This window comes from Apostichopus japonicus, chromosome 8 (genome assembly GCF_037975245.1).
Source record: "Apostichopus japonicus isolate 1M-3 chromosome 8, ASM3797524v1, whole genome shotgun sequence".
Classification (NCBI taxonomy): domain Eukaryota; kingdom Metazoa; phylum Echinodermata; class Holothuroidea; order Aspidochirotida; family Stichopodidae; genus Apostichopus; species Apostichopus japonicus.
The window spans coordinates 1,964,059-1,990,544 of record NC_092568.1 but is presented as its reverse complement, the minus strand read 5'-3'; the positions used below and the strand labels follow the sequence as shown (position 1 = coordinate 1,990,544).

Genomic DNA, 26,486 nt, shown 5'->3' with positions numbered 1-26,486 from the left:
TTAAGTTAGAAGATTACTAATTCTCTCGCTGCAAATTTTGTATGGCATGATTACCTCAGCAGCCTACACACATACTGTATGTTAGTATATTACTGTAAGTACTGTCTTTTAAATTTGCTGCCTCTGCTTCATATAATGTTCCTCACAACTTAATAATGCTAGAAGCTAATTTCTCCACATTCTCATATCCTGTTAACTAATAATCTCATTTAGTGGATACCACGGTACTGTAAGCTTCTCTATAGTCAAAAGTATTGTATGACCCACCAGACAAACTCAAGGCTGTTTGTCAAATGAAATTAAAATCTGTCACCAGATTCACTACTTGCCAGCTTGTACAGCGTTGCTTGGACTAATTGTGTGAGATATGTGTGAAATGTGAAACACATTTGGATACACTGAACATGTTAGGGACTCAAAGCTTGTAGCCTCTGTATTTAAAGGGATCGCACACTCTGCACATGAAATTTGAAGGTCACTGTAACACGATGTATATAGCAAAACGGATTTATCAGCCACATTCGTAAAGAATTGGGAACTCTGGATCAAGTGCATGATGCATTTAAGGAGCACCAATTAACAGTGTATATTTGAAATTCTAAAAAAACAATCTTTGACATTCACACCCAATGATTCTTACCTGCCTCTTCTCTGAGCAAGGAAAACTAAGCAGTAAATAGCAACATGCCAACATATTTATAGAGAGTGATATTTTTAAACACCAATGCACTAAAAAAGTGCATACATAAACCAAGGAGGTGGGACTGGAAATTGAGAGGAGGGGAGGGGGGGGGGGATATGAACTACTTAAAATATACATCAACAACAAGCAACATTCATTGGCCAGGTCTTCTGTGGGGCTGGGATCAACACTGTATGAATACTGCTGGCTGTTCCATTCCAATCACAATGGGGATGAGCTCACAATCTTGTGTTTTGTCAAGGCACCCAGTGGATATTCTTTTAGCTATGTGTAACAGGTAACATTCCTAGCAAACAGAACTGCAATAGCTCTAGTGGACCAGGTACAGTTATCAATAGATAGATCTTCAGCATTTCTAAGGGGAATTGTCATATCGGTCCTAAAAGTGCCATCTGATGATAAAGGCTATGGGTCCATATGCATGTAATCTATCCTGATAACAAACTTCCAAAGAGTTTGTATATAGCGCTGTAACGTATAATCTCAATCTATTTGCTAGTTGTGAAAATATGTGTGAAAAGATCTTGTCTTCAATAATTAATTATAAGAAGAATCACAGGTTTAAGTCGGCTCCATTCCATTTCTGACTCTTGGATACAATTCTACCGATGCTCAATGCTTAAACTCAATTTAGCGGACATGATTGAAAATATGTTCAAGAAGCTTTCTGATTGGTTGACGACCTGACAACGTGTGAAGTCGCCAAACCAATGGTGGCCAACATTTCATTGCTAACTTGTTCTAGTTATGAGTTACAAGAAACGTATCTTAATTCAAAAATGTCATGCTTATTGTGAATAAGAGAATATGCATCAACTTTGCCAAGAAGTGTCCATCAGAGATTCAGCAAAGGAATTCTCAGTGATTTCAGAGATTGCAACATGTAAGGTTTCTAGCAGAACTAGAAAGGACCAATATGACAGAGCTCTTTGTTGTTAAAGGGCATGGCTGAAGATTGGCATTACTGCCAAACGAGAGTGGGAGGGGAAAGAGAAAAAAAAGAGTAATGATAGAAGCAAGGTAATGCTTTAAACAATACAATTGGTAATGCGGCAAATATTTTTTTCTTATTACACAAATAAAATGAAACATGAACCAAAAACAATTCACAAGTTGGAGTAAAGGAGGTAACAAGTTTATATTTGATTTGCACAATTTGCATTGATCGAACATGTAAGCATGTTTGTAAATAAGCTATTTATCCTTTATCACCTTATTCTATATTAAAATGCAAATAATTTTCATTTATGATATAGGCCTTACAGTTGTTCTGGATGACATTAGTGTGTAAAATTTCTACCCAAACAAATGACACAGTCCAGTTTCAATATCAAAATTGCCCTGATTATCAAGCCACCAGAGCATGCATGCATATCAAAAGCCAAAAGTTTTCAATTTGTTCTTATTTCAACAACAAAAAGTAGTGCCTTAGTATAATTTACAAACATGAAAGTAAAGAGTTGATGCTATTGGGCTAAAGTTGGCAAGGCCTTCACTACAACAGTTAGTAATAGTAGTATTACTGGCAATATGGTACCAGTGGTAGCACTAGCACTGCAGTAGCAGACAACATCCCAACACCTGAACGCCACCCACATTTTGTCTGGCACTGCACATACTAAAATAATTTTTTTTTTAGAAGTTTTGCGTGATATAACAGCAAAAAATAATACATAGTTGAGGAACTGTCCATGAAAAGGCCTTCGATACGGCTTGGGTAGGCAAGTTAAACTTCATATAATAATTTAATTGGGTTCTTGCTGGTTAGTTGGAAGCTGCAGGCCTACTAAAACAAGCAAATTAGTAACACTAACACAACGGTAACAAGTTTTCCTGTAATAGGCTAAATAAAGTAACTAAAACTCAAGTTGATACTATATTTGATTTGTTATACTTTTTCAATACCAAAAAAGAATGATCGTGAATGTCTCACCTTTTTCTGACTAGGAAAAGACTGGTAATTATGTAACCTCGAAAAAGAATTCGTCTTCTGCTTCGATACCACGAACAACGATAACCTATGCTTAAACCATGCACACAGTCCACTGTACAGTATTATTGGACCGCGCCCAGCTATGTATACAACAAATCATGTACGGCTAGCGTTTCTAATAGCGTTCGCCAGGGAAGCGTACGCCTGCAGGTCAAATGTCACCAAACCAGTGCACAGTACAGTGAACTCCCGTATAAACTAAAGCAGAACACGCTGCATCTTGCATTAGCTACAGTATTGTAGTGGATACTGCATGGAGAAGTAGTAGAGGAGGGATGCGCAAGATCATTCATGAGAACGGACGGGAAAGAAGGGAATGGCAAGAGGAAATAGAGGAGGGAATGATAAGAGGAAGTGATGGGGTAAGGGCTACAGGAATATAAGGCAGGGATGGGGGTCTATAGAGGATGGGATGGCGTGGGAAGAGGAGGTATCGTTGGATGTAGCCAAGGGCATCAGTATAATTTTAACTCATGAAAATATAATATAGCCTACCTGACTAAAGTCATTATTTGTTGAACGTGCCCTGAGGAGTAATGGTTTCCGTCTGAAGAAAACGATGCAACTTCCAGAATCACAGGGTTTGTGTAACCTGGAGAAATCAAAGTCTGGAAAAAGGTAGACAACCGACGACTTATTTACATATACTTTACAAGATCCAATATAAGAGAGGTATAGAAACCAAAAGATTCCAAGTGTAACAAACCCACCACGGCCATATCAAAATTTTCAGCGGGTGCGCTTTCTATATACGCAAGCAAGCTTGTGGTAACGAAAACAGTCAATTGTCCTCTTCGTTTTTCTGTTTGACATGTTTCACTTTATTTCCTGGTAATAGTGTTCTATGCCTGTGAAATACATTTTCATCATACCTCAACAGTCATACAGGAACATAACATAATTTTTGCACAATTCAAATGTTATAGTTAAAGTGTCGACACGTGATCTCTTTTACGAAAACTTTCAAATTGCCAACGATATTATACAGCTTTAAATTCCATAAATCTGTGATATTAAAGCATTTTGCAGCCTCCACTCCGATGTAATTCAATAAGAGAGATATAATTAATTGTGACATGTTAACAAAACGTGATGGAGATAAAGCAAACGGAACCGTAAATATAATCGAACTGAGATGAAAATGACACTTGCCAGGACAACTTTATATATTACAGTGATTACCATTAGGCTACACATACACAATAGGCCTACTTGTGTTCTGTATACCTTGACGGCGGTACAAATGGGGATACACTGCAGTAGTCTACCGACAGGGGCACGTCCCATTGGAATGGCGTCTAGTCTAATTGTGACTATCAGTGGACAGATTATGTGTCCTGTACACCTCCATGACTCCTGACATAATTTTTGACTCAATATTTATAGTGACACTCAGTGTCATTTACACAATTGGAATTGAACTTATAACGATACGAGCTATAGCTTTCTCAAAGTAACTGTATTGTTTGGCGCTCGGTTTCTCAATGTATGAAAGTATGAAACACTCCACCTTTGTCTCTACAGCTAAGTGAAGATTCGACAGGTAATACACCGCAACTGTTACCATTTACGTATATTTTTACGAATATATTGTAGTTTGTCAGGTTGGCTATTTTACTTCAAGATTACAAAACTATTTGTGAGCATGAAAACAAAATGTGTATAACACTTCAGTCACCAACATTCACCACAGCCCCGTCACCTTTATGTTATCTGGGTTACGTGGTGAGTCGCTGCAGAATGATTTGCATTTACGTTATTACCAAATTTCTCTTCCTTTCCTCTCTTGTTGCAATATTTCATTCATAATTATTCTCTTAATGATGCAATAAATATAACGTTTATTCTTTCAGCCTTTAATTCATTCGGATACATGTTTTGTGTTTGTATACCTGTTTCCTGTGGTCAAAACTCAGAGCCATTTATACAGATGGCTCTAGTCAAACTCATGATATATCGGGAGATGGCGGTTCCTTCTTCAATCGTGCACGCTGAAGTTCTGGCATCAGCTGGTACCGAATAAATATTATAGATGTAGTTCCGTAATAGCATTTGCATACGAGACATGGTCGCCGGTCTGTGCACCCGGCAGCGTATTTTTTTCCCCAAGACGAACGTGAGCATCGGCCAATCAAATCCCTGGATTCCAAACATGTGACGCTTTTTCAAAAAAAAAACATGTTCTGAATCTATTTTCCTAGTTTTGACCCCAGATTATGAACGACAATCCTTCATTTTGTTAGATCCCTAACCCACTTTCTAACCCTAACTCTGATTTCAAACGAATTTGTAAATTCCTGAAAAACCTGAAACCCACGTTTGTCCTAGTGGGGAGAAAAAACGCCACCCGGCACCTGGATGAATAAGAATGTAACCATTGCTCCGTAGTCGCCTAGCTACACGAAGGTATACCTTCGTGTATTACATCACCTGTTACCTGCACATGCAGGGCCGTAGCCAAGCATTTTGCGAGGGGACCAACAATTAGAGGAGGGCACAACACTCGTGTCCTGTAGTTTTTGTACACATGAAGGTGGTAAAGATTGGAGGGATACAGTGATTTAGTCTCCACAGGGGGTTGGGTGAGATGGGTGCACGACCTACCATACACGACACCCTGATTTTTCCTGGCCTGGCTGTGTTGTATCTGTACAAAAGGAATATGAAGTCGTAAATATAACAGTAGTTGTAAATGAAAAGAAGGTGCCTTATAGAAAGTAAGTTGATATATACCGTATTTTGATTACCCCGTAACCCCTTCCACCCTCCCTCTCAGTCGGTCAGACATCTCAGGATCACGTTACCTTCTATTTGTAGAGAGCTTCCGAATTACGAGAACCATTTCAGTATACGGTTGGGTAAAATCATGGCGCTATTGCGGATTGTACTTTTTATCTAGAATCGACACATGTCAAGTGTTGTGTTGTGGGTCGTAATATGGATTTCTTATAAGGACTAAACTCAGGCGTGGATCCAGAGGGGGGTCCAGGGGGTCCGGACCCCCCCCCCTGCCCTTGGCCAAAACCAAAAAAAAAGAGAGAAAAAAATTAAATTAAACGCCAATTTTAAACATGTAGGACGTCAGAAGGGCGGTTATCCTTACAAGTCAGCCAGGTGTGTTCCGTCAAAAGAACTATAGTGTGCCACGCGTGCTACGAGTGAGACGTACCTCGCCCATTGGGCGAGGAACATCTCACAGCTCTTGTTCTCATGAACACGTATTATAACACTCCTATCGACGCTGACGAAGTGGTCCGAAAGTTCATTGTGAAACATTCACGGCGTTTGTTCTCTCCAATCTACCATGAATAGATCATCAATAAAACTAGCTAACTCGTACTGATGCAGATACATTTCGAGTGAGTTTTTGTAGGTGCTTTGCATGGCTAAATTGAAGGGGATTCCCTGTTGTACTTAAATATCCAAGAATTTCACAATGGATAGAGGGAAACCCACTCCCCTTAGACCCTAGGATCACTGGAGGCCAAACCCCTCACCCTTCCAGAATCCTGGATCCGGCCCTGCATCAAACAGTGGTGACGGAACGGGAGGGGGATTAGGGACTAAAGGCATTATGATTTTTGTATCATCTCAACTCATCTGATATGTATTACCATATTTCATAGATTGTTTTATTCTCATTAATTGAGAAATTGCAGACATGAGATCCATATTTTCAGGCTAGGTACATGCAGCTTAGAATACTCGGGAAGTGCCGTTTCCGGCCATCTGAGGGGGTTTGTAAAGCCAAAAATTTTCTAGTACGCTCCGCGCCAACCGATGGTGGCGCTCCGCTTAGATAGTCTTACGTTCAGGCGCGGCTGGACCAGTCAGACCCCTCCCCCTGTCACAAATCCTGCATCCGCCCTGAAACTTGTAATTCAACTAAGATTAGAAGTATGTATTTCAACAAATCATAAGTATACTATTTACGCTGATCATGTATTCCGCGTCCTCCATCATGAAAAGTGAACACTTTGTACTCTGCACTTACATTTTTTTCATATATATAGAGGGAGCGGGGAGATGTGGGGTAAAGCCCATTCCAGACTCAATTTCAAGTCTTTATCCCATGTAAGTCGAGATATGGCTAATTGAATGTAATCCGACTACGCATAACTGGCTAACACCTCACTTACTTCACGAAGTTACTCACAGTATAGCGCATAACCAGCATGGGATAGATCCTTTACTGTTTCTTTCTTGTTTTTTTCCCCTTTTAATACTTTTTGATTCATCTTTGAAATGGTATGCTTACTCATCTGCCAACGGACATGATTCACCGAATTTTGTCAATGATACAACCTTTTGTAGAAACATTATTTTCCTCTGTGAATAAATTATTTAAATATTATATACATAACGAAAACATTAACAACTTAATTGTCATGACGACGTCATTCTCTCCGCTGTTGCCATGGTGCATTCACAGAATTGGAAATTCGTAGAGAAATAACATATACGGTACATCTCTGGGTAAGTGCAAGGCCGTCGCCAGGCTGCGACACGGGGGGTGGGCCGATGGGGACGAGATCGGACCCACGGTGTAGATTATAGGCCAACTACTCCGCCCCTCCCATTACCTCTACCACACCCACCCCCACCCCCACCGCAGTAGCGACAAATTGTTATGACTTACATGACCTGACTGATCTTTCAAAACAGGGTGTGAAGACTCGCGCAAAAAAAGAAACGTCCAATGCCGGCAATCTGACCTAGTTTTGAATGAGGTGTAACAGAATTGTTATAACACTTCTATAGACACCACCATCCACCCAGAAAATACACACACAGCTTGCTACCGTCGGTAATTAGACACTATAGTGTGCAGTCAATGCATACAACTACGGTCAATACCCACATCACAGTGTACGTAGCAGCGTGGACATCTCAGGTCTAGATAGAAGATAACACAAGGTATCTGCATTTTGTAGCGACAAGAAGAAAACGTCATTTGCAAGCAACGGTAAGTAAACTTTTTCAGAGCGCGGCACGTGGTTTGAGCGAGTTTGCAATGCCTCATTTCATGATGATTTCAAGTTGGTAATGAATATTTTGTAGGACTTTCCAATAGTTCATTAAAATTGAACCGAGGATCCCAAATTATACGCTAGCTGCTACATCCTTGAATATTATCTGAATATTCAGTACAACATGGTATTATGACGTCATGGAACGTAAGACTTGCATAATCGAAATTTTTAGTTATATAATATGCGGAAAACGTAAACAATCCAGACAATAGACATGTGATGAATTTCTGATACTGATAGCGATAGGTACGGTTATTGTGACTCTACTTACTAGCAGTCTACATATCAGGTTCGACAGTACAGCGCGAATAATCTCTTTCGAAGACTTTTATTGTCCAGTGCAGGTAGGCTTACATATTGAGGTCTTTAGTCTCTAAGGAAGTGAATAATAGTCAGTTTTCTTCTCCGTTGCGAAGCAGATCTTGATTGAAAGTTCCGGTTCCGAACATAACAGTTAACACAGTTTCAGCGAGCTTTCATTCGTTTTAGTGGTATCAACAAATTTAGTATTGCAACTTACATAAGTCAATATAACTAGTTATACCTATTGGTTAACTTGACTAGAATCGATATTTTCTCCCCATAAAATATTTATGGACCCACATGACCTATTAATTCTTGTCTACTCTTTTGATACCAGTTTAGCAGGATTGCGTACAAGCAGCGGGGTACGTCCTGATCAAGTTTAAGCTGAATGCAAACTAGCAGGGTAGAAACAAACAGTCCTAAGTGTTAGAGCCTATGTATCGGTAGCATTCAACCTAACTGTTAATTTGCAATGGTGACTGCATGTAGGCCTAAGGTTTATTTCTTCTTTTTTTTTGGCGGGGGGGGGGGGGGGCAAGTAAGGCCTAATGTTAGACCTAATTAAGTCGATAGCACACTGGCAACTGGGGAAAGGGAGACTTGGCAAAGGAAGCCCATTGGAAGGGGAAACCTTTATTTAGCTAAAATATCATGAATTTTTAAGTTGTATGTGTTGAGTAGTTTTTCATATCACATCTGACGTTCAAGTTGTACCAGATTTCTATCATTTGCAATGTCATTCCCAGGTCTAATTACTGGTTTGAGGGATGGAATGCCTTCACTCATGGACTTATTTCATATCCATGATGGTCAGGCATTCTCATCACATTCATTTTTAATGAAATGCAAATCAGTATGCTCTCTGTTATCAAGCCTAAAACCATGCTATAAGAGCATTTCTAGTATGTGCACATATCCCCTCCATGTGTGGGTCTTGTTCCTAGGTCTCTCACCGTTTTGCACCATTGGGCCTATTTTATCTGTGATTTTCATACAATGAATGTCTTTACATGTAATAAATCTTTACTTTCCAATGGAGCACCTACAGTCATTTTCATTTTGTTTGTGGACTGTGTTCCAAACCTTCTAATTGTATTACAAACATTGACTTCAATGATTACACTACCCTACCTTGCCCCCAAATCCTGTTCTTACATATATGTATTATGGTTTATAATATTTATATCTTTCTTATTCTTACTTCCTGTTTATGAATAAAGACATGATTCATATCAGTTTTACATACTTGTTGATGATTGGCAGTCTTTTCTCAGTTTACAGGTACATTAACATCAGAACAAAATGGCTCCAAGACAATTTACGATGCTGATAACTGTACTAGTTGTCACAGTGACAGTAGCATCAGCTAAACCAATGCAAGCCAGGGATGAGCCTACTTTCTGCAAAGGGTTAGATTGTCCTGACTTTCAGCCAACTGGAAGTGGAGAGGTGAAAATATGAAGTAGACAAATAGTTTCAAATTTGTTATTTGTTCGTGTGTTCTTTAGTCATACTTATCAATGAACAAAAGCATAAGAGGGGAAAAGATTGTAACTTGAGGACAAAACAAGGAGTACAGAGCAACCCTTTTGGGCTTGTAGTACAATACTGTACCATATACCTGTTAACTTAAGGAAAAGAACAGTTTTAAATAAAGGAAGCTTGTGCTGGCAGAGGTCAGTCCTATCCCTCAGAACAGTACCTATCCCTGATAATAACAACCAATCCAAGTTCCCCTGCACACCTATTCATGTAAATCCTTCATTTTAATAATATCGATTATAAAAAAGGCAATTGAATAATTAAGTAGACATTGTCACTGGCAGGAAGGGGGGAAGGGGGGGCATGTTGATGGATATAGCAAGCAGAGTAATTTGAGGAAAACTACAAAACAGTCAAAGTAAACAAGCAAACAAGTAGAAGCATGAAAACATGAAATGAAAACCTGAGCCAAAGGAAAGGGAAGCTAACATCACTGGGGGGGGAGGGGGGGTGTGCAAAGTATTAAGGAATTGGGAGGCAAATGTCCCTAGTCATTTTTACACAGGTAATAATACCACAGATTAGCATTCACATTTTGAATACTAAATGATATTGTGGTTTATTAAGTTGTTTTGACATTAAAATGTTTTATACGTTTACAGGATGTCTACAAGAAAAATCAAATTTACCAAAATATATATGACCTAAATGATTGCCTAACTTTATTATTTTTTTTAAATGTGAAGAAAAAAAGGAAGAGATTTTAAATTTAATATTGTTTTGTATTTCAGGATTATGAAGTTCGTGCTTACTCTTCAGCAAAGTGGGTCAGCACTCAGGTGATAGATCTGAGCTATGATAAAGCGGTGAAGGAAGGATTTGAACTTTTGTTTAAATATATTAGTGGTGCCAACAAACCAGGTACAGGACTTGAAAAGGTCATCAGTATTGCCCCCCACCCCACCCCCCCCCAAGGTGCTAGAAATCCAGATAATTTGTCACAGTCATCCATGATCAAATTTTCGACAAGCATTGCAAAGCAACTGTTAATGTAGTTAAATATCCACACTGAGACATTTAATTGTCCTATGTTTAATGTTTCTGGAATAACGGTGAAAAAATTGAGGAATCAGAACTTCTTGACTGAAATGTACTTTCGAAAACCTCTACCAAATTTTTGTGTGCTAAAAGTTGGGGCCTTTTTTTCCAGCGGTTTAATTTAAAATATTAAAAAGTTGGTTAATTTGAACGCAATTATTTTCATGGTAAAGCATTATTCACCATCATTTGGAATAGTGTTGAGTTTTCTCATCCTTAAGTATTTTCCACAGATGCTTCATTCGTTACCCTATCAAAAGACAATAAATGGGCCTTATTTATTTTCCAGGTTTGAAGGTTCCAATGACTGCACCTGTGACAACTAGAGTCATCCCAGCTCCAGGGCCAGCTTGCGAAAACAATTTTACCGTGTCTTTCTTCGTCCCATTTGCTGACCAGGACAATCCTCCTATGCCTTCGAATGATAAGGTTTTCATATCCCCATTACAAGAATTCACAGCTTATGTCAGGTTGGTACAGATTGGTGTTTGTGTGTGTGTGTGTATTTGTTTGCTCTACTCAAGTGAGCTCACTGATCCCTATTATCTTTATGCCGTTCTAATTCTTGCTCATGCTCTTCCCCTCTTCATCCTCCAACTACATTTGCTTCCCATGAAAGTTAAATGTTAGCAGTTGTTTATTTTTACCAACTGGAACCAAAACGGACATGAATAACTAGTGTTTGGTTTAATAAAGCTAGTAAACAGAGTTGTGCTGTGGTTCAATCAATATGAGGTGATCTTCATCATAAGCCATGCCATGACATAGTTCAGAAATGCATTTGAAATTCCCTTGAAGGTGGCAGTTTGTGATTATGGATTTATGGCAGGGTAACTTAATTAAATGACTATAGTCTGAGAGTAAGATAGATTTTGGGCAATAGACAGCATGCCATGTTCAGCATAGCTAAATAAATTAGGTCACCTATGGTTTGATTGGGGGTTTATGCAACTTTTAACAGAATGTGATGTATCAATTATCCCAATAGTATGTGAACAAAATTATGTGAGATATGGTTGATTGAGTGTAACTTATCTTGACTGGCTATAAAAACTTACTTCTCCAGGAAGTTGGATCACAGTAGGGGCTCTGTGATGTCATCTGAACAAGTGTTCTTAAAAACCTTTACTTAGGCTAATTTAATCTTCTTCTTGATTTATCCTTTAATCCTGCTTTATTTGGAATGCTTGCATAGCTCTCAAAGTTCTCTGTACTTAGAAGTTCATGAAAAGGTATCTGTTAAAATCTACAGAAACATTACAAAATACCGTTACAAATAGAGAGGTAACCCAGGAGTAATGTTTAATTGTTTAGATAAGTCTTCTGAAATTGAAGACTGAACCAAGAGAAGTTGAAAGGTCATCCAAGTAAATTTGACATGGTTACAGTATAACATATGTGAAGGTTTTTTGGAGATAATCCAATCATTCTGAACAAGTAGACACAATCACGCAAATGGCTGGGTTTGTTTTGCTGTTGATAAGAAGCTTTTTAACTGTTTGCTCACCCTTTCTTATCTCGCTGATATTGAGCAAACAATGATAAAATAAACATAGAGGAAAGATTATCATACCGCAATTAGTCAGTTTGAGGATAGGTCATGACAAAATATCATTTAAAAAGGAATTCTTCACCTTAAACTTTTCAACTTCCATTGAAAGAATTAATCACAAGTTTTTTGTTTGTTTTAATTAATAAGTGTTTGTTTGTTTGTGCTAGCATGTGGTGAACACCAATGTCAAAAAGTTTCTTTGAGGCTAATTTGGTAAAAACTAGACTGAATATTGTTATTGTGCTCTCTGAATTATAGCCATATCTTCGTCAAGAATGTTTATTTGTGACAATATATACTAGAGTCCAAGGACAACCTATATCCTATGTTTACTGTTTCTTGATATATTTGATCATAATCTCTCTCTCTCTCTGCATATTTGTCCCCACAGAGTTTTTCACGGTTTTGCAAAACAGGAGGATTGGATTGCCAATGCTGAAGCTTTGAAAAATTCCTTGGCTAACACCACAGCCACATATGACAAGAGCTTCTACTACACTGCAGGTTACGACAGTCCTTTTACCATCTTCAGTCGTCACAATGAGGTGTGGTTCTTTGCCACATAAAAAGTATCGTTAGTTTTGCCTGCAGTAAAGGAATTGGGGCTCCCGAGTATTTTAACAGAGGGTGCTGTCATATTTGTCCTCATCTGCATCACGTGTACAGTTTAGAGACCTCTGAATTGATGTAACACGATCGTGGAAACAGCTCACAAGGGAACATGCCTGATGAGCTTACATAAATGAAACGCTGGGAGAAGGTTGATTAATTCATGGTTCCATTTGTGCAGGTTTGCTGTAGAAAAATTCAAGTTTAAATTGCTTAAAGCAAGAAGCTTGACTTGCAAATTTCAAAATATATTTCAAAAGATCTCTTTTCCAATAATCAGGATCGAAATTTGTATATACTACTATGGAGCAACTCATGATACCGTTATGATGTGCAGTCAGAGACTGCACCTTGTCAAGTTTAGCGTAACTGGATAGGATGGATATGAGAGAGCCCTCTGTTAACTTTGTGTATGGCTGGAGAGCACCAATACTTCTTTATACCTTTAGAAGCCTTTGTTGCCAGATAGAATTGCTTTCAAGCAGTGTTCATGCTTCTTGTTTCTTTGTTTACTTAATACTGTTTAATTACTAGATTTTTATTTTCGTCCTCATTAATTGATTATATCTCGAATGATTTACAACTGAAATTATTATAAAATAGCAATTTATAGTTTGAAGAGATTTCAGCAGCTTTCTGAGAATTTCTTTAAAGAATTTTCTCCTTTAAAAATATGCACTCAACAAACTTTACATTGATAACCATTAGAAATATATACGATGTATGCTAACTGGAAATGTTATGCAATTTTCATATGGAAAACTGGAAAGGAGAAGTGTTCATTCATTCAAATCGGTAACCCCTCCCATTTCCCATGTCCTAAAAAAAAAAGGACCTTGTGAACATCTCCTTTGTGACCATCTGATGTTTTCATCAATGATGATCATGAAGGTTAAATTTGACAGTTCCTTTATATTTTTGCATTAGTTATCAGTACTGTACTATAATGTAATAGAAAAACAAATCTTTTGTTTGATGTATAATTATATACTTGGTTAAAGTGAGTGCATTTACAACAAGCTTCAAGCAAATTTTTTTGTCCTTTTTTTCAATCATTTACACACAAAAAAATATGTCCTAGTAGTTTGGCATCATGAATATACTGTTTCAATCAGAGAAAATCAGAACACATTTACTGATATTTGTTTGATGTATTTGTTTGATGTATAAGTATATAATTGGTTAAAGTGATTGGTTTAAGTGATAAATAATTGGTTAAGGTGAGTGCATTTACAACAAGCTTCAAGCAAATTGACTTTGATTTCTTCATTGAAAACAAACTTCATACTTTTGAACAAATCATATCAATGAAAAACCAACTAAGCTCATCGTTTTTTTTCAATCATTTACACACACAAAAATGTCCTAGTAGTTTGGCATCATGAATACACTGTTTCAATCAGAGAAAATCAGAACACATTTACTGATATACTTTTCTTGTTTATCACTGCCTCTGTATATCAGTATCAGTCAGGATTTAATTTTTTCCAAATTGATGATTCCTGAGAGAAACAGTTCCATGTCATATATTACAGCATATGCAACTTCTGACTGAAAGAAAACATTTTTTGTTTTGTTCTTAGTTTTGACTCAAATACATCAAACAATGAAAAAATAATCTCAACAAAATTGTGCAGAAGTTGTCTGTTTGAAATTACCCTTCAGAAGAATTTGAGTTCCTGCAAATTTTTATTGAAAAAATGGAAAGTTTATTTCTTCTTGCAGCAAATTTAATTGTGCCACAGAAATGAGAACAAATATATTTACTGTAATCAGATTTTGATCAGAATTGGGTGCCTTCACATTTAAAGTGAACAATAGAAGGAAAACAATGGTTGTGTGAACTGAAGCTTTATTAGGTTGTGTTAGGAAAATCAAATCAAATGAGTTGCTGGTCCTGTTTGATTCTTTTAAGGGCAGCCAAGGAAATGTTCATCACTTAACTGTGTTTAATATTCAGTACTATGAGCAGCTTGTATTTTTTTTAAAGTTCTTTAATGACTTAATGTTTATAATGAAAGAAAATACAAAGACATTGATAAATATATGTTTGTTTGTCATATTTTGGACATAAAAGAGAGAGTAATCGAAAGTTTATTTCTTCTTGCAGCGAACTGAATCGTGCCACAGAAATGAGCACAAATATATTTTCTTTTATCAGATTTTTGATTAATTGCTAATACCATCTTACAAGCGTTACTTTTGAAACCAACTGCCAACATAAGCTATGCGACGCTAACTATGGCTGCAACAATTTGGTCGAGTATGTGCGACCAAAGTTTTGCCTGATTTGTGTGCAAAATACTTACCTGATACCTTCTCTAATTATCAAGGGGTTTTGTTAATTATCCTGTTTGCACCACTTTAATGTACTCGAAGAGACTGATATTAAAGAGAAGTTGACACTAATTTTTGCTTCAGGAGAGCATATATGTGAGAAAAAGTGAACCTTGCTGGAAGTATAATATCATTTTGTAAGGTTAAACCAGCTAATCTAGAGAGAGATAGGTTGTTCATATCACCTGGAGGTCAGCAGAAAAGTCAAAGCGAAGCAGGAAGCAATCTACTTTATAAACTACTGCAGTTGGTGCACATTGGTGGGAGTTTTCAATTGGTGCATTGGAAACTTCCTCAGTCAGGACCAATGGAGAGGGGGGGGGGGGCATGCCAGTCGTCAGTTGTGGAAAATACTGCAATTTTTTTCTCTCTGGTAGGTGTTCCAGACCCCCCCCTATATGGGAGTAAGCTTCAATATCCCCAGGGCACCACCCTGAGCATTATAAGATCCTTCATTCGCCTATATGGCCATGCCTTAAAGGTTCAGGCCCCTACCTAACTCAGCCGGAGAGGAGGAGGGATTGAATTTGACCCACCACCTTTCAAATCCTATGCACGCTGCTGGTTAAGTCAGGGCCCATGAGATGGTGTAATTTCAAGGATGCTACCCCTCACCCCAGGTCCATACTGAGAACCTACTTTAGGCAAGTTGCGCCACCATTTATCTACTTTAAACGTCATGACACCAGTTTAAAGTGTACTCACCTTTGCTTCAACTGAATAGAGACGGTGGTTGGGTGGATTAGGAGAGTGGATCGATAACATTTATTTCATAAAGTGAAAGTCCGTCACATCATGTTTATCATGACTTCTGATCTGCTGTGACATTTCAAGGCTTTTCGCAGTTATGACAATCTTAATTTGCTCATCTAAAGGTAACTTCTGTTTAGACAACTTAGACAAACAATCAAATAGCTCTGTAAATGTTTAGAACGGAGATGCTTTCCCGCCAATTACGTGGATATAAATATTTATGAGTAGGTTAATGATATAGATCAGAGGCAACTACATAGCTATATGATGTGTCGGCTCCGCATTTGGTGGGGGGGGGGGGTCCTAGCTCTAAGAAGACTCCCTGCTTTGCTGGTAAAATGGCCAAAGGACGAGAAATTATCAAGGGGTGTCACGGATGAAGAATTAAAGGTCATCAGTATTGTCCCCAAATACTGCTAGCGAGTCAAGTAATGGTCACACAAGCTCTGTATTGTACCATGCCCTGTAGGATTTTTTTCTTTCTTCTCACTGAGGCATTATTTCCCCAATGATGTACATTATAACCCCTAGAAATAATCTGGAAGTTCGGAACTACCAGGAATCTACTTCTGAATTTTTTTGGCAAGTTTTAGTCGAATACAGATTAACGACGGTAACTATATACCTTCACAGCAGATCAGGGCGTTGCCCTGAGCAGGTGTAGGCTTAACTCCTCTTATATGTGATACATTGCTGTTAGTGAGCCGGGTACTTGTTTAAGGAAAAAAAGTCACCAAAAATAGAACTTAGGCACGAAAAAGCAAACAACCGAACGACTGATTCGCTCTCAGCCCCAGTCCCCTTGCATCGAGATTGTGACTGCGTGATCATCGTCAGCCAAGGGCGTAGGAACCGGGGGGGCTGGGGGGCGCCAGCCCCCCAGTGAAAAATGTGGAGGGGCGGAAGTATCATTCCGCCCCCCCGGTTCGCAAGTCAGAAAACCCCTTTTTCATTTCCAAATGAGAAAAAAATCTCATTTGGAGCACCAAATTGCATCTAAGGCCAAGTGAAAATACAAAATTAAGTTCACAAAATGGAGTGGGTGTTGAAGTGTGCTATATTGCACCAAATTGCATCTGAGGCCACCTGGAAATGCAAAAAAAATCCAAAGGGGAGGGGGACACCCCCTCCCCTTAGACCCCTCCCCCAGGCCGGCCATCAGTCTTCAGCCCCCCCACTCAAAAGTACCTTCCTACGCCACTGTCGTCAGCTGTGTATCACGATTCCCCTAGAAAATGGGAACATTATGCTACACATGATCTTAGCCAAAATGCCGGGCTGTTAGTAAGCCTGGTACGCCAAAGTAACCAGGCTAGATCTATATCAATGTGACATTCTGTCGGGCCGTTGTCAGGCCCTTTTAAGTGGATGACGTATATGGCATTCTTCTTTTTTGTTTGCGTCAAACACGAGGATATAGACTATCGTGGAAATTCGTCCTATTCAACATTCTCTGAATATGTTAAGAAAAATAAGCAGCTGCAGGTCCATCTTTGATGAGTTTGTTTGTCATTCATCGGGTATTCTGTGCCGCGGATTTACTATAAAGGCTCATTCTAGTGTTTGCAGTACGAAGTAATAAGAAATGCAAATATGCAAACCCTCCAGAGTAGAGGTGCTGGGTTGAGATGTCTTTCTTGATCTCTTTGTCAAACGGTACCGGGACGTACTCCTTATACTACTTTGATATGCTAATTAACAAGTCACATGTTCTTGCATTTTGTCGGCGTCAAGAGGGGGTCGCCTATTTGCTTCTATAAGTTAGACCAGGGGACCGTTATAAATGGGACTACAGACCGAAACTAAAAGAAGCATAATGTTTTTATGGTATTCCAACATTTATTGTTACTGCTCAGTATGATAACTTATCGTCACCATGAAACCACATGTGAACATAGATTGACTACACTGTTACCAAAGTACGAACACTATGCACTACTTAACCGTTCCAATGGGCATGTAAAAGAATACAAATCGAAAGTTTGTTGTCGCATTTTGTTAATGTTTTCCTCCGCATATTAAAAGTACCGGTACCCTAATTCAGTTTCTTAAAAAGTTCCCTGTTTTAGAAACATTAGAGTTTTAAAACTTTCGATATGAAAATGCATGAGGATTCACTTTGTTGAGAAGTCTTGTTTTAATTTTGTGCCTTTTGCCTCATCAAATCAAAGTCACATGCCCCACTGCTCCGTAAAAGTTTGTTACTCATCACCAATATTCAATACCCTTAGTGTAATATTATATAGGGACTCGCGAGAGAGATGTACTGGGGTTATCTTGATGCCGTATTTTATGCTTCTTCGGGAGACGTCTCGAACGGGCGATAGAGGAAACACTGACAGTTCACACAAAAACAAGTTGACAAGATAGGATTTGATTAGTGATTCGTTATAATTTCTTCTCTGTCGATTCTCTTCTCTAGTTAAATTAAATGATTAGTTTGCCGTTAACAAACAAACTAAAAATACAATGATCTGACTCCGTCAATTACGCAATTCGAAGAAGTGACGAACTTGCGGGAACAATGATGCCTGTTATTGATCACTCCACCGAAAATCCCACTGCGCATAGTCAGAAGGCAGCCAATAACCTGCCCATCCTGTATTAACTAACGATATAAAAATCATTCCTAAAAGGACTGATCTGCCCTGATTGGTTGGGAGTTTGGACAAGGGCGGCGGAACCGGGGGGGGGAGACACAGGGGGCACGTGCCCCCCCACTTTTCCTCAGGTTAAAAATGTGCCCTTTTTCTACATAAAAATTGAGGTGTCTCAAGTTAGCAAGAGGGCAGGGAACCAGAATGAACACTCGGGAAGGGCCGTTTCCGGCCATCTGAGGGGTTTGTAAAACCAAAAATTTTCTTCTACGCTCCGCGCCAACTGATGGTGGCGCTCCGCTCAGATAGTCGTGCATACAACTTTGCAACTCCTGGCTACGCCTCTGACTCTTAGTGAATTTCTGTGAGTCAAACTCAAAGCTATTTCGAATGGAAATATTTGTTAAGATATTAACAAGAAATAAACTCTAATTCGGAAGATTCCTACATTAGCAACTAGCATGATTTCACCTTATTTTATCTCAAGAGAAAACTTGTTCCTTGTTTCCCAATTTGCACATTGGATATTGCAGTGCTAGTATGCATTTTTTCCTTGGGAGGAGGGGGGGGGGGTTAATGGATTGATGTGTTTACGCAAATAAGATAATACAATAAGAGTTATCAAGGGTACTAAATATAAGGCTGCATCAGTCCAATCGAATTTCTGCAAAGTGCCCTTTGATGTCGGTGTCCCCCCAGATTAAAAGTGCTTCCGCCGCCCTTGAGTTTGGAAGTCCACCCCTTTATATGGAAACTTCCATACCACGTGAGAAGAGCCTTCTCGAATGTTCCACAGACACATCGGATCTATTTTGGGAAAAGGCCCTGTAACATAATTCAAAAAATTAGTTAAAACTTCTCGTGGGAAAACTGAATCCTCGACCTAGATAAATATTTAGAGGGCCTGTACGGTCTCTCGATGGAGTGTTTCGGGAACACCAAAGAGGCAGTATTACTATTTCATAACATGAGGTCGCCCATGTTAGAATGCGTTTGGTGTAGGACCCTTAGGAATATATGCGGGCATAACACCAAAACACAACAACAACAACAAGTTTACAAAGTCAATGTACATAACCCTATATATGTTATCAACAATGGAACTGGGAAATGTCAGGGGTGATGATAAAAAATATACAGTCGAAACATGTAAACTCATCACTTTATTTTGTCATTTCAGCTTTTATTTAACTTGGAGCTTTCAGTATAGGTTATATATATAAATATTTTCCAAAATTACGTAAAGACCGATAACTTGTTTACTTCTTTTCTCCCTTACTGTGTACATGGGCAACTCACGTTTTGGAACACGTTTGCCCTCAGTAATACCCCATGAAGGCCTGGTTGTGTAAGATGTTGAATCAACAAAGGTCTCTTGGTATATAAAAGAAAGGGATTTAAATCGCTTCCCAGAATCGTTGAGAAACGTGAACCCATGCAGCTGTCAGTATTGTCAACTTCTCATACAAGTAGCTGCTGTTACCAAGTGCTATAAACGAAGCGACCGCTATCAAGTGTTAATTAAGCCCCAGAAAATCATCCAAAACTACGGTAAGTCACACCATTTAGGATATTAAAGTATAATCAATACACATTCAGCAAATTATACAAAATATTGCAGCATCTTCTCAAATCATTCGTAGAAGTGGGGTCTATAAGATAGACAAATGTCTCAACCAGCTATGTGTTTAGAAAAATGTTGTTAAAGTTGGACATGAGTAAACTATTTATTTAGTTTGACATTCTAATGTATTTGGGCGCATACTGATAGTCTTTTAACTTGTTTCTATAACTAATTTTCATATGGAGCCTTTTATCAATAAATGGTACCATATAGTATTCCATTGGTGATATGTGAATTGTTTTTAATAGCTTAATCATATATTACTTATCGAAAGTTATAGCATTTTACTTACATTTAAGTACTTAGCATCTGGCTCTTCTCCGGCACCACATTTGCACGTTTTGTTCAAGCGGCATCTGCAGTAACTTCTGGGGTCATTATTTTGGACAGGGATTTAGAAGCTACATTGCATATCTAGAATCTGCAGGCCACTGGGAGATTCTTTCGATAGGTGATTTTCTAGTAGTTTGTACTATATTTATTCTTAAGCAGGGACGCCAATCCTAATTGTAAAGTGGGGTGGGGTGACATTAATGACTGAACAGAAGGAGAAGAAAAAACTCGTCGCCCTGTATTACATTAAAGGCATTGAAGACTCGCCCAAAACCGCGTGCGGCCATCTGAAAAAGTTAACTTTCTGTTGCTTGCAAGTGACATTTTGTTCGTGTCGCTACAAAATGCAGACAGTAATGAAACGTGATACCTGGTTATCTTTAGCTGGACTTTGAGTTGGTACACTTAGCTGTGGGTATTGACCGCAGATGTATGTACTGACTGTACACTATAGTGTCTAATTACCGACGATAGCAAGCTGTGTGTGTATTTTCTGGGATCGATGGTGGTGTCTAACACGTCTTATAATAGCTCATTCGAAACTAGGTCAAATTACCGGCATTAGACGCTTCTTTTTGCGCGAGTCTTCACACCCTTTAAGCTTCACCGCATATGTCATCCGTTGAAATATCCATTTGGTGATCATCTTGCTTTCATTTACAGATTAACTTAGAACTTTGCAAGAAGACCAGGATGAATTCAATATATATTCTGTCACTGTTAGCGGTTGGCTTTCTGTACTGTGTGGAAGCTCAACAGTCAAAACCATCTTTCTGTAGGAGATCTGACTGTCCACTCTTCACCACCGTTAGCAGTAACTCGGTATGTATGTTCGCAATTTACGATATAATGTAGGCATATGAAGTTTATACTTATTTTATCTTTTTATGAAATCGATTGAAAAATAAATGAATGTGACCGGTTTATATGGCTTGATTATTGCCTTTATATCTTAACATAAAAAACAAACAATTCTCTCTCTGATGTAAATGTATGAATCGATAACGTTATCAAAGATTGTATTAAAGCATGTCTCGGTTACAAGTATTAAGTAACAGAACATTTAAGTCTCTACGGAAAGCCAAACTTTACAGCCTGTCACATTATGATACATTGAATATTTGAAATGTTGTACAATACATTTTATTGTAACTCCACGTCGTTTGACACCATTCGTTAGTACTAAGTAAAAAGATTACCGGCCACGTGGTCGTTCTACAGGGCGGTAATATCTTCCGCCCAATCACAAAGTTGAGCTATTGTCATATGTCTTGCATCAGATGCTTTGAGTCTCGCATGACTTCCTGATCCATTTCTACTTATTGAGGTATATTTCTTTCTTGATTAATTATCCTTTTTTTTTTATTGCCGCAGGATTACGAGCACCGCTCATACCAACCGTCTAAGTGGGTTAGCACAAGAGTTTTGGGTGGTACTCACAGACAAGCAGGAAGTACATCATTCAACAAGTTATTTGCATACATCAGTCGCGGGAATGAAGAAAGTAAGTCTGCAATTTATGCTTCGAAATGGCATTACGCAAAACAATGGTATTACAATGATAAGGTATTACAACTGCTTGCAGGATTCAAAGATGTTGACAATGCCAGTGGTACAATCGAGGGGTGGTGGGAGTAGGTGGGTATTGGGGTAGAACTTGGATGGGTTATATATTGTAATGACATCTCCATATTATGACGAACAAAATGACCCTTTCCTGCAGTCAAAACATGAATACAGTTGTATTTTATAACATCCCTACCCCCCCCCCCCCCCGACCTCCCATATTTCGAAGACCTTCTAGATGCTGATCACCTTTATATAATATCAGTTATATACCAGTATATGTAAGTCACAATTTTCTTCATTATCTGTGAGTTAGGAGATTATCATTCCGTCTCTTTTTTCTATTTTCCAGATATGAAAATGGATATGACAGTACCAGTAATTGCGAAAGTCATTCCAACAGGTGATGGCGAGGGCATGAATGCTGATTACACTTACTCATTTTTTATTCCATTTGAACACCAAGAGAATACTCCAGCTCCTTCCAGCGATGATGTCTTCCTTGAGGAAATGCCAGCTTTTGAAGCTTACGTTAGGTAAGTGATGGACAAACTGTCGTATCGGCAGATTCGAAGTTAATTCGAGTATATAATAAACCTTTATGAAATACAGTACTTTTCATGAGATGAATCATTCCTTATATAGTTTCCATAGTATAAATTAGGTATTTTTCTCTCATAGAGAACCGAACTCAAAATTAATTAATAATTCCCAGTTCTATTGCGGGCATCTTATGCGGGAAGAGTGGGGGTGGGCAAGAAATGGACGAGGAAGCATCTCCACTAAGGGACAGATCACTGACATAGGGATAAATGTAATGTCAGTGAGAGGGTAGGTTTGTTGTCTTCTTCCTCTGTTTTCTATCACGTTCAAGAAGAATAATCTACGTATCAAGTCAACAAAGGTGCTTAATGTTGTTCCCTTGTTTTCACCTTGACTCCAGGGGCCCCAAATATAGAGTTTTACGAAGTAGCGTGGCATCAATTCCAACCTCTTTAGACATTGGTCTGATTCCTTCCCTACACCTTCTCCATCTCAAACCATTGTCGGGGTCCATGCTTCCTACTTTCTTTGTAATACATAATGAATACATCAAACAATGAAAAACGATACAATGCGTTGGCAAACATGCGATTTTTCTCACATTGTTGTGGAGGGGTCAGAGGTTAACCTATTGATCAGGTTGAGTTGAAGGCTTACTTTCTATCAGCGAAGTAACCTTCGTGTGATCGGAGAAATTAAGAGCTTTATAAAGAATGGAATTCAGAGTTTGATAGGCACTTGTATCGGGGGTGCAAAACCCGTGTAGTTCTTGGTCACATGCAGGTGGCACAGATGGAGAGGGACCACGTACAGTAGGTCTGCAAAGGCTGGAGGGCAGGTTCCTATGGTTAAGGGACTGGGTTGCACGTGACAGCAACTGTGATCAGCTGTTTCAATTGTATTATTTTGATCGGTATATTGTATGATTATGTACCAAATAACTTAATGGCAGGGATTTTGTTCTCATTTCCAGGGACTTTGGAGGATGGGCATATGAATCCGACTACATAAGCAATGCACGATTATTGAAAGCTGATCTGGATAGAGATAATGTAGATTACGACGACAGCTTTTATTACACAGTCGGATACGATAGTCCTTTCAGATGGTTCTTCCGTCGTAATGAAGTATGGATCCTCAAGCGCACACCAACAGCCTAAACGCATGCGTATAACCATATAGGCATACAATTTGTCTAGGGTCATGTGGCATTATACAAGGTTATGATTCAGCCTCGCCACAGGAAACACAGCAATCCCGTCTCCAGGCCTGACCAGACGGCGGAGGGGGGGGGGTAGTGATCAGGGCTAAAGCCCCAAGCACGGTGTAATGTATTTTCATCTTCATAATAAAATTCAGGTAGAATGAATACTTCAAAATGTATTCTCGTACCATCGGAAGAAAAATGTAAATAGTTTTATTGTTCTTGTCACCGGGAGAACCGTATGTATATAATGTTTTCCCTAAATTTTATGAATGGTAACGCTCCTTCCTTAACTGTATTTATACGAAACACTTATTATTCAATATTTAAACAACAGTTGTGCCTCTCACGAGAACAATCAGGATATTTCCATATTGTACAGAACACTCCGACGAACGGAGACACATGGGCTTTCTTGACCAAATATCGGATCATACAAATACGCCTATGCTTTCTTTGAAGTAAGCTTAGGCTGAGCAACCTATACCTATTCTCCGGTCAATGTTATTGCCAGACGGTCATGTCATAACATTTTGTATTTATTAGTTTGTCTAAACAGTATATAAATCTCAAAGGCGTGGTGACGTCACATTATTGTCAGCCGCGTCGCACACTTGTTTACTTGGATACTATCTAACTCGAGACATGTTACATACTTGGTCAAGTTAAAAGGCCTGAATTGTGTATATTTATGATTAGCATGTATCAGGAAAATATATGTGCAAAATATTTGAGTAGAAAACAAAAATCTGGGCTTGCTCTATATTGTGTGTTTAATCTGCAACGCCTCTAAATCATACATTTCAGGATGAGTACAATAAAATGAAAAAAGCTAGTTCCGTTTCATTGATAATACATAACCGTACGGCGCACATTTCCAACTCGCCCCACTTATCTTCACATCTTCTCTACCTCACGTTTGAGCTTATAAACCTAAATCAAAGTGCACCAGTTTGACTTCTAAAATTAATTGTCTTTGAGAGGGAACACCAGTGCCATATCCGTATCATAGGAGATGGCTTCAACGACCCCAAGATCCCATCCCTTCTTTTAAAATCTTTGATCCGTCCTTGAATTGGGTGTGCAAATTGTCCACACTTTTTTTCGCTTTTCCAAGAGATATAGTTTAATTTGAATTCCACTAGCTGGGTGTACATCTCTGCCATGTGAATATGATCGTATACAAGATACCGAATGGAAACTGGTATAGGCTGGATGTAAATATTATGATACATCAGCTGCTTATATACAGACAATAAATGGTATACTTATTGTACAGTATTCTACTTCAAAAGTTTTCGTTCAAAACAAACTTGAAACCCATACGCATCTGACAATTAACGTGGAATCCGTGCACATCCTGATTATGTGTGTACATGACATTGGGTCTCACAAGGCATCCATATTGGTTTTATGACTTCCCAAAAAAACGGTATTCATTCCTATCAACTGTACCCCTGGTTAACTGGAGATGAGGAAGAACAACTATGTGAAGACTATAGTTGTGAAGATTCGCGCAAAATGAAACGTCGGTAATCTGACCTAGTGGATCCCAGAAAATGCACACACATCTTGCTACCGTCGGTAATTAGACACTAGTGTACAGTCAGTACAAACAGCTGCAGTCAATACCCACAGCACAGTGTACAAACGATACAGCGATGGACATCTTAGGTCCAGCTAAAGATAACGAGGTATCACGTTTCATTACTGTCTGCATTTTGTAGCGACAAGAGAAAAACTTCACTTGCAAGCAACGGAAAGTTAACTTTTTAAAAGATGGCGACACGCTGTTTATGGGGCGAGTCTTCAATGCCTTTAAATAAGGTGTATACAAAGAATTTGATTCCTTATAAATGAAAACTATAGTATGAAATATGTCTCCAGACAAAAGTGAGGGCGGAATTGAAGAACTTAGTATGCATAGACTCCGGATGTGCGGCCTGATTTATTCACTTTGGCTTCGGCAAGATAATATTAGAGTCTATATCCATCCGCCCGATTGTTTTTTTTTTTTGACCTGTTATCAATCTTGATCTAGTTTATGTGGCTTGTATGTTGAAGAGCATGAAAGGAAGTACATGTGGTGGAAATAGTGGGTCAATTGAGGCAATTTTAGACCCCTTTAGGTTTCCCAGGAACAGCGTACGGAAATTGTTTACTACTGAGTGAATAGTTTGTTTACTGAGAGCAAAAAAATCTGCTAGGTCATGGTACGGAAAATTGATAGTGCCATGAAAGGCCAACTCGTCAGTTATCCGGTGATGGATAGCGTTTAGCTAGTAAGAACTTCTATCTAGACTTATAGACCACATTACTTTTGTGATTTAGTGTGCAAGTCAATGGGGCTTTTAATGGGCGTATGCTACCTGCAGTTGGTACAATATTGTCCCAACTAGGTGCTAAATAATATTTTACCAATTGTTCGTCTACACGCCCTTACGCCCTCTGTTGTTATGTGAAACTTCTTTTGTATGAGATTTACAGACTTACATTGTATTGATAGCCCTAACTTAAGCAGGGACGTCAATCCTAATTGAAGAGTGGGGTGGGGTGACATTAATGACTGAACAGAAGGAGAAGAAAAAACTCGTCGCGCTGTATTACATTAAAGGCATTGAAGACTCGCCCAAAACCGCGTGCGGCCATCTGAAAAAGTTAACTTTCTGTTGCTTGCAAGTGACGTTTTGTTCGTGTCGCTACAAAATGCAGACAGTAATGAAACGTGATACCTTGTTATCTTCAGCTGGACC

General features: G+C 38.7%; 3 protein-coding genes across 8 annotated transcripts in view; 2 read left to right on the top strand and 1 right to left on the bottom strand.

The window, feature by feature from the left end:
- The window catches only part of LOC139972113 (calpain-9-like), a 50,330-nt gene extending 47,537 nt beyond the window's left edge, over positions 1-2,793 (bottom strand). For all 4 annotated transcript variants that reach the window (XM_071979048.1, XM_071979049.1, XM_071979051.1 and 1 more), the window contains exon 1: positions 2,637-2,793. The gene's annotated coding sequence lies outside the window, so the exon portion shown is untranslated. The remainder of the gene's footprint in view (positions 1-2,636) is intronic.
- Positions 2,794-7,914: 5,121 nt separating this feature from the next.
- LOC139970932 (heme-binding protein 2-like) lies at positions 7,915-14,821 on the top strand. 3 transcript variants are annotated; one of them, XM_071977005.1, is made up of 5 exons: positions 7,915-8,073; positions 9,310-9,484; positions 10,309-10,438; positions 10,905-11,085; positions 12,559-14,821. In XM_071977005.1, exons 2-5 carry the CDS (start codon positions 9,338-9,340, stop codon positions 12,731-12,733), a joined length of 633 nt encoding a protein of 210 aa, XP_071833106.1. In that variant the 5' UTR covers positions 7,915-8,073; positions 9,310-9,337; the 3' UTR covers positions 12,734-14,821. The 3 variants fall into 3 exon arrangements, with proteins under 3 accessions (XP_071833106.1, XP_071833108.1, XP_071833107.1); XM_071977007.1 differs by having other exon boundaries at positions 7,942-8,073; positions 9,317-9,484; XM_071977006.1 differs by lacking the exon at positions 7,915-8,073 and adding an exon at positions 8,198-8,220.
- Positions 14,822-19,868: 5,047 nt separating this feature from the next.
- LOC139970563 (heme-binding protein 2-like) lies at positions 19,869-24,568 on the top strand. Its single transcript, XM_071976350.1, has 5 exons — positions 19,869-20,014; positions 21,094-21,242; positions 21,795-21,924; positions 22,339-22,522; positions 23,503-24,568. Exons 2-5 carry the CDS (start codon positions 21,114-21,116, stop codon positions 23,687-23,689), a joined length of 630 nt encoding a protein of 209 aa, XP_071832451.1. The 5' UTR covers positions 19,869-20,014; positions 21,094-21,113; the 3' UTR covers positions 23,690-24,568.
- Positions 24,569-26,486: the final 1,918 nt, after the last annotated feature.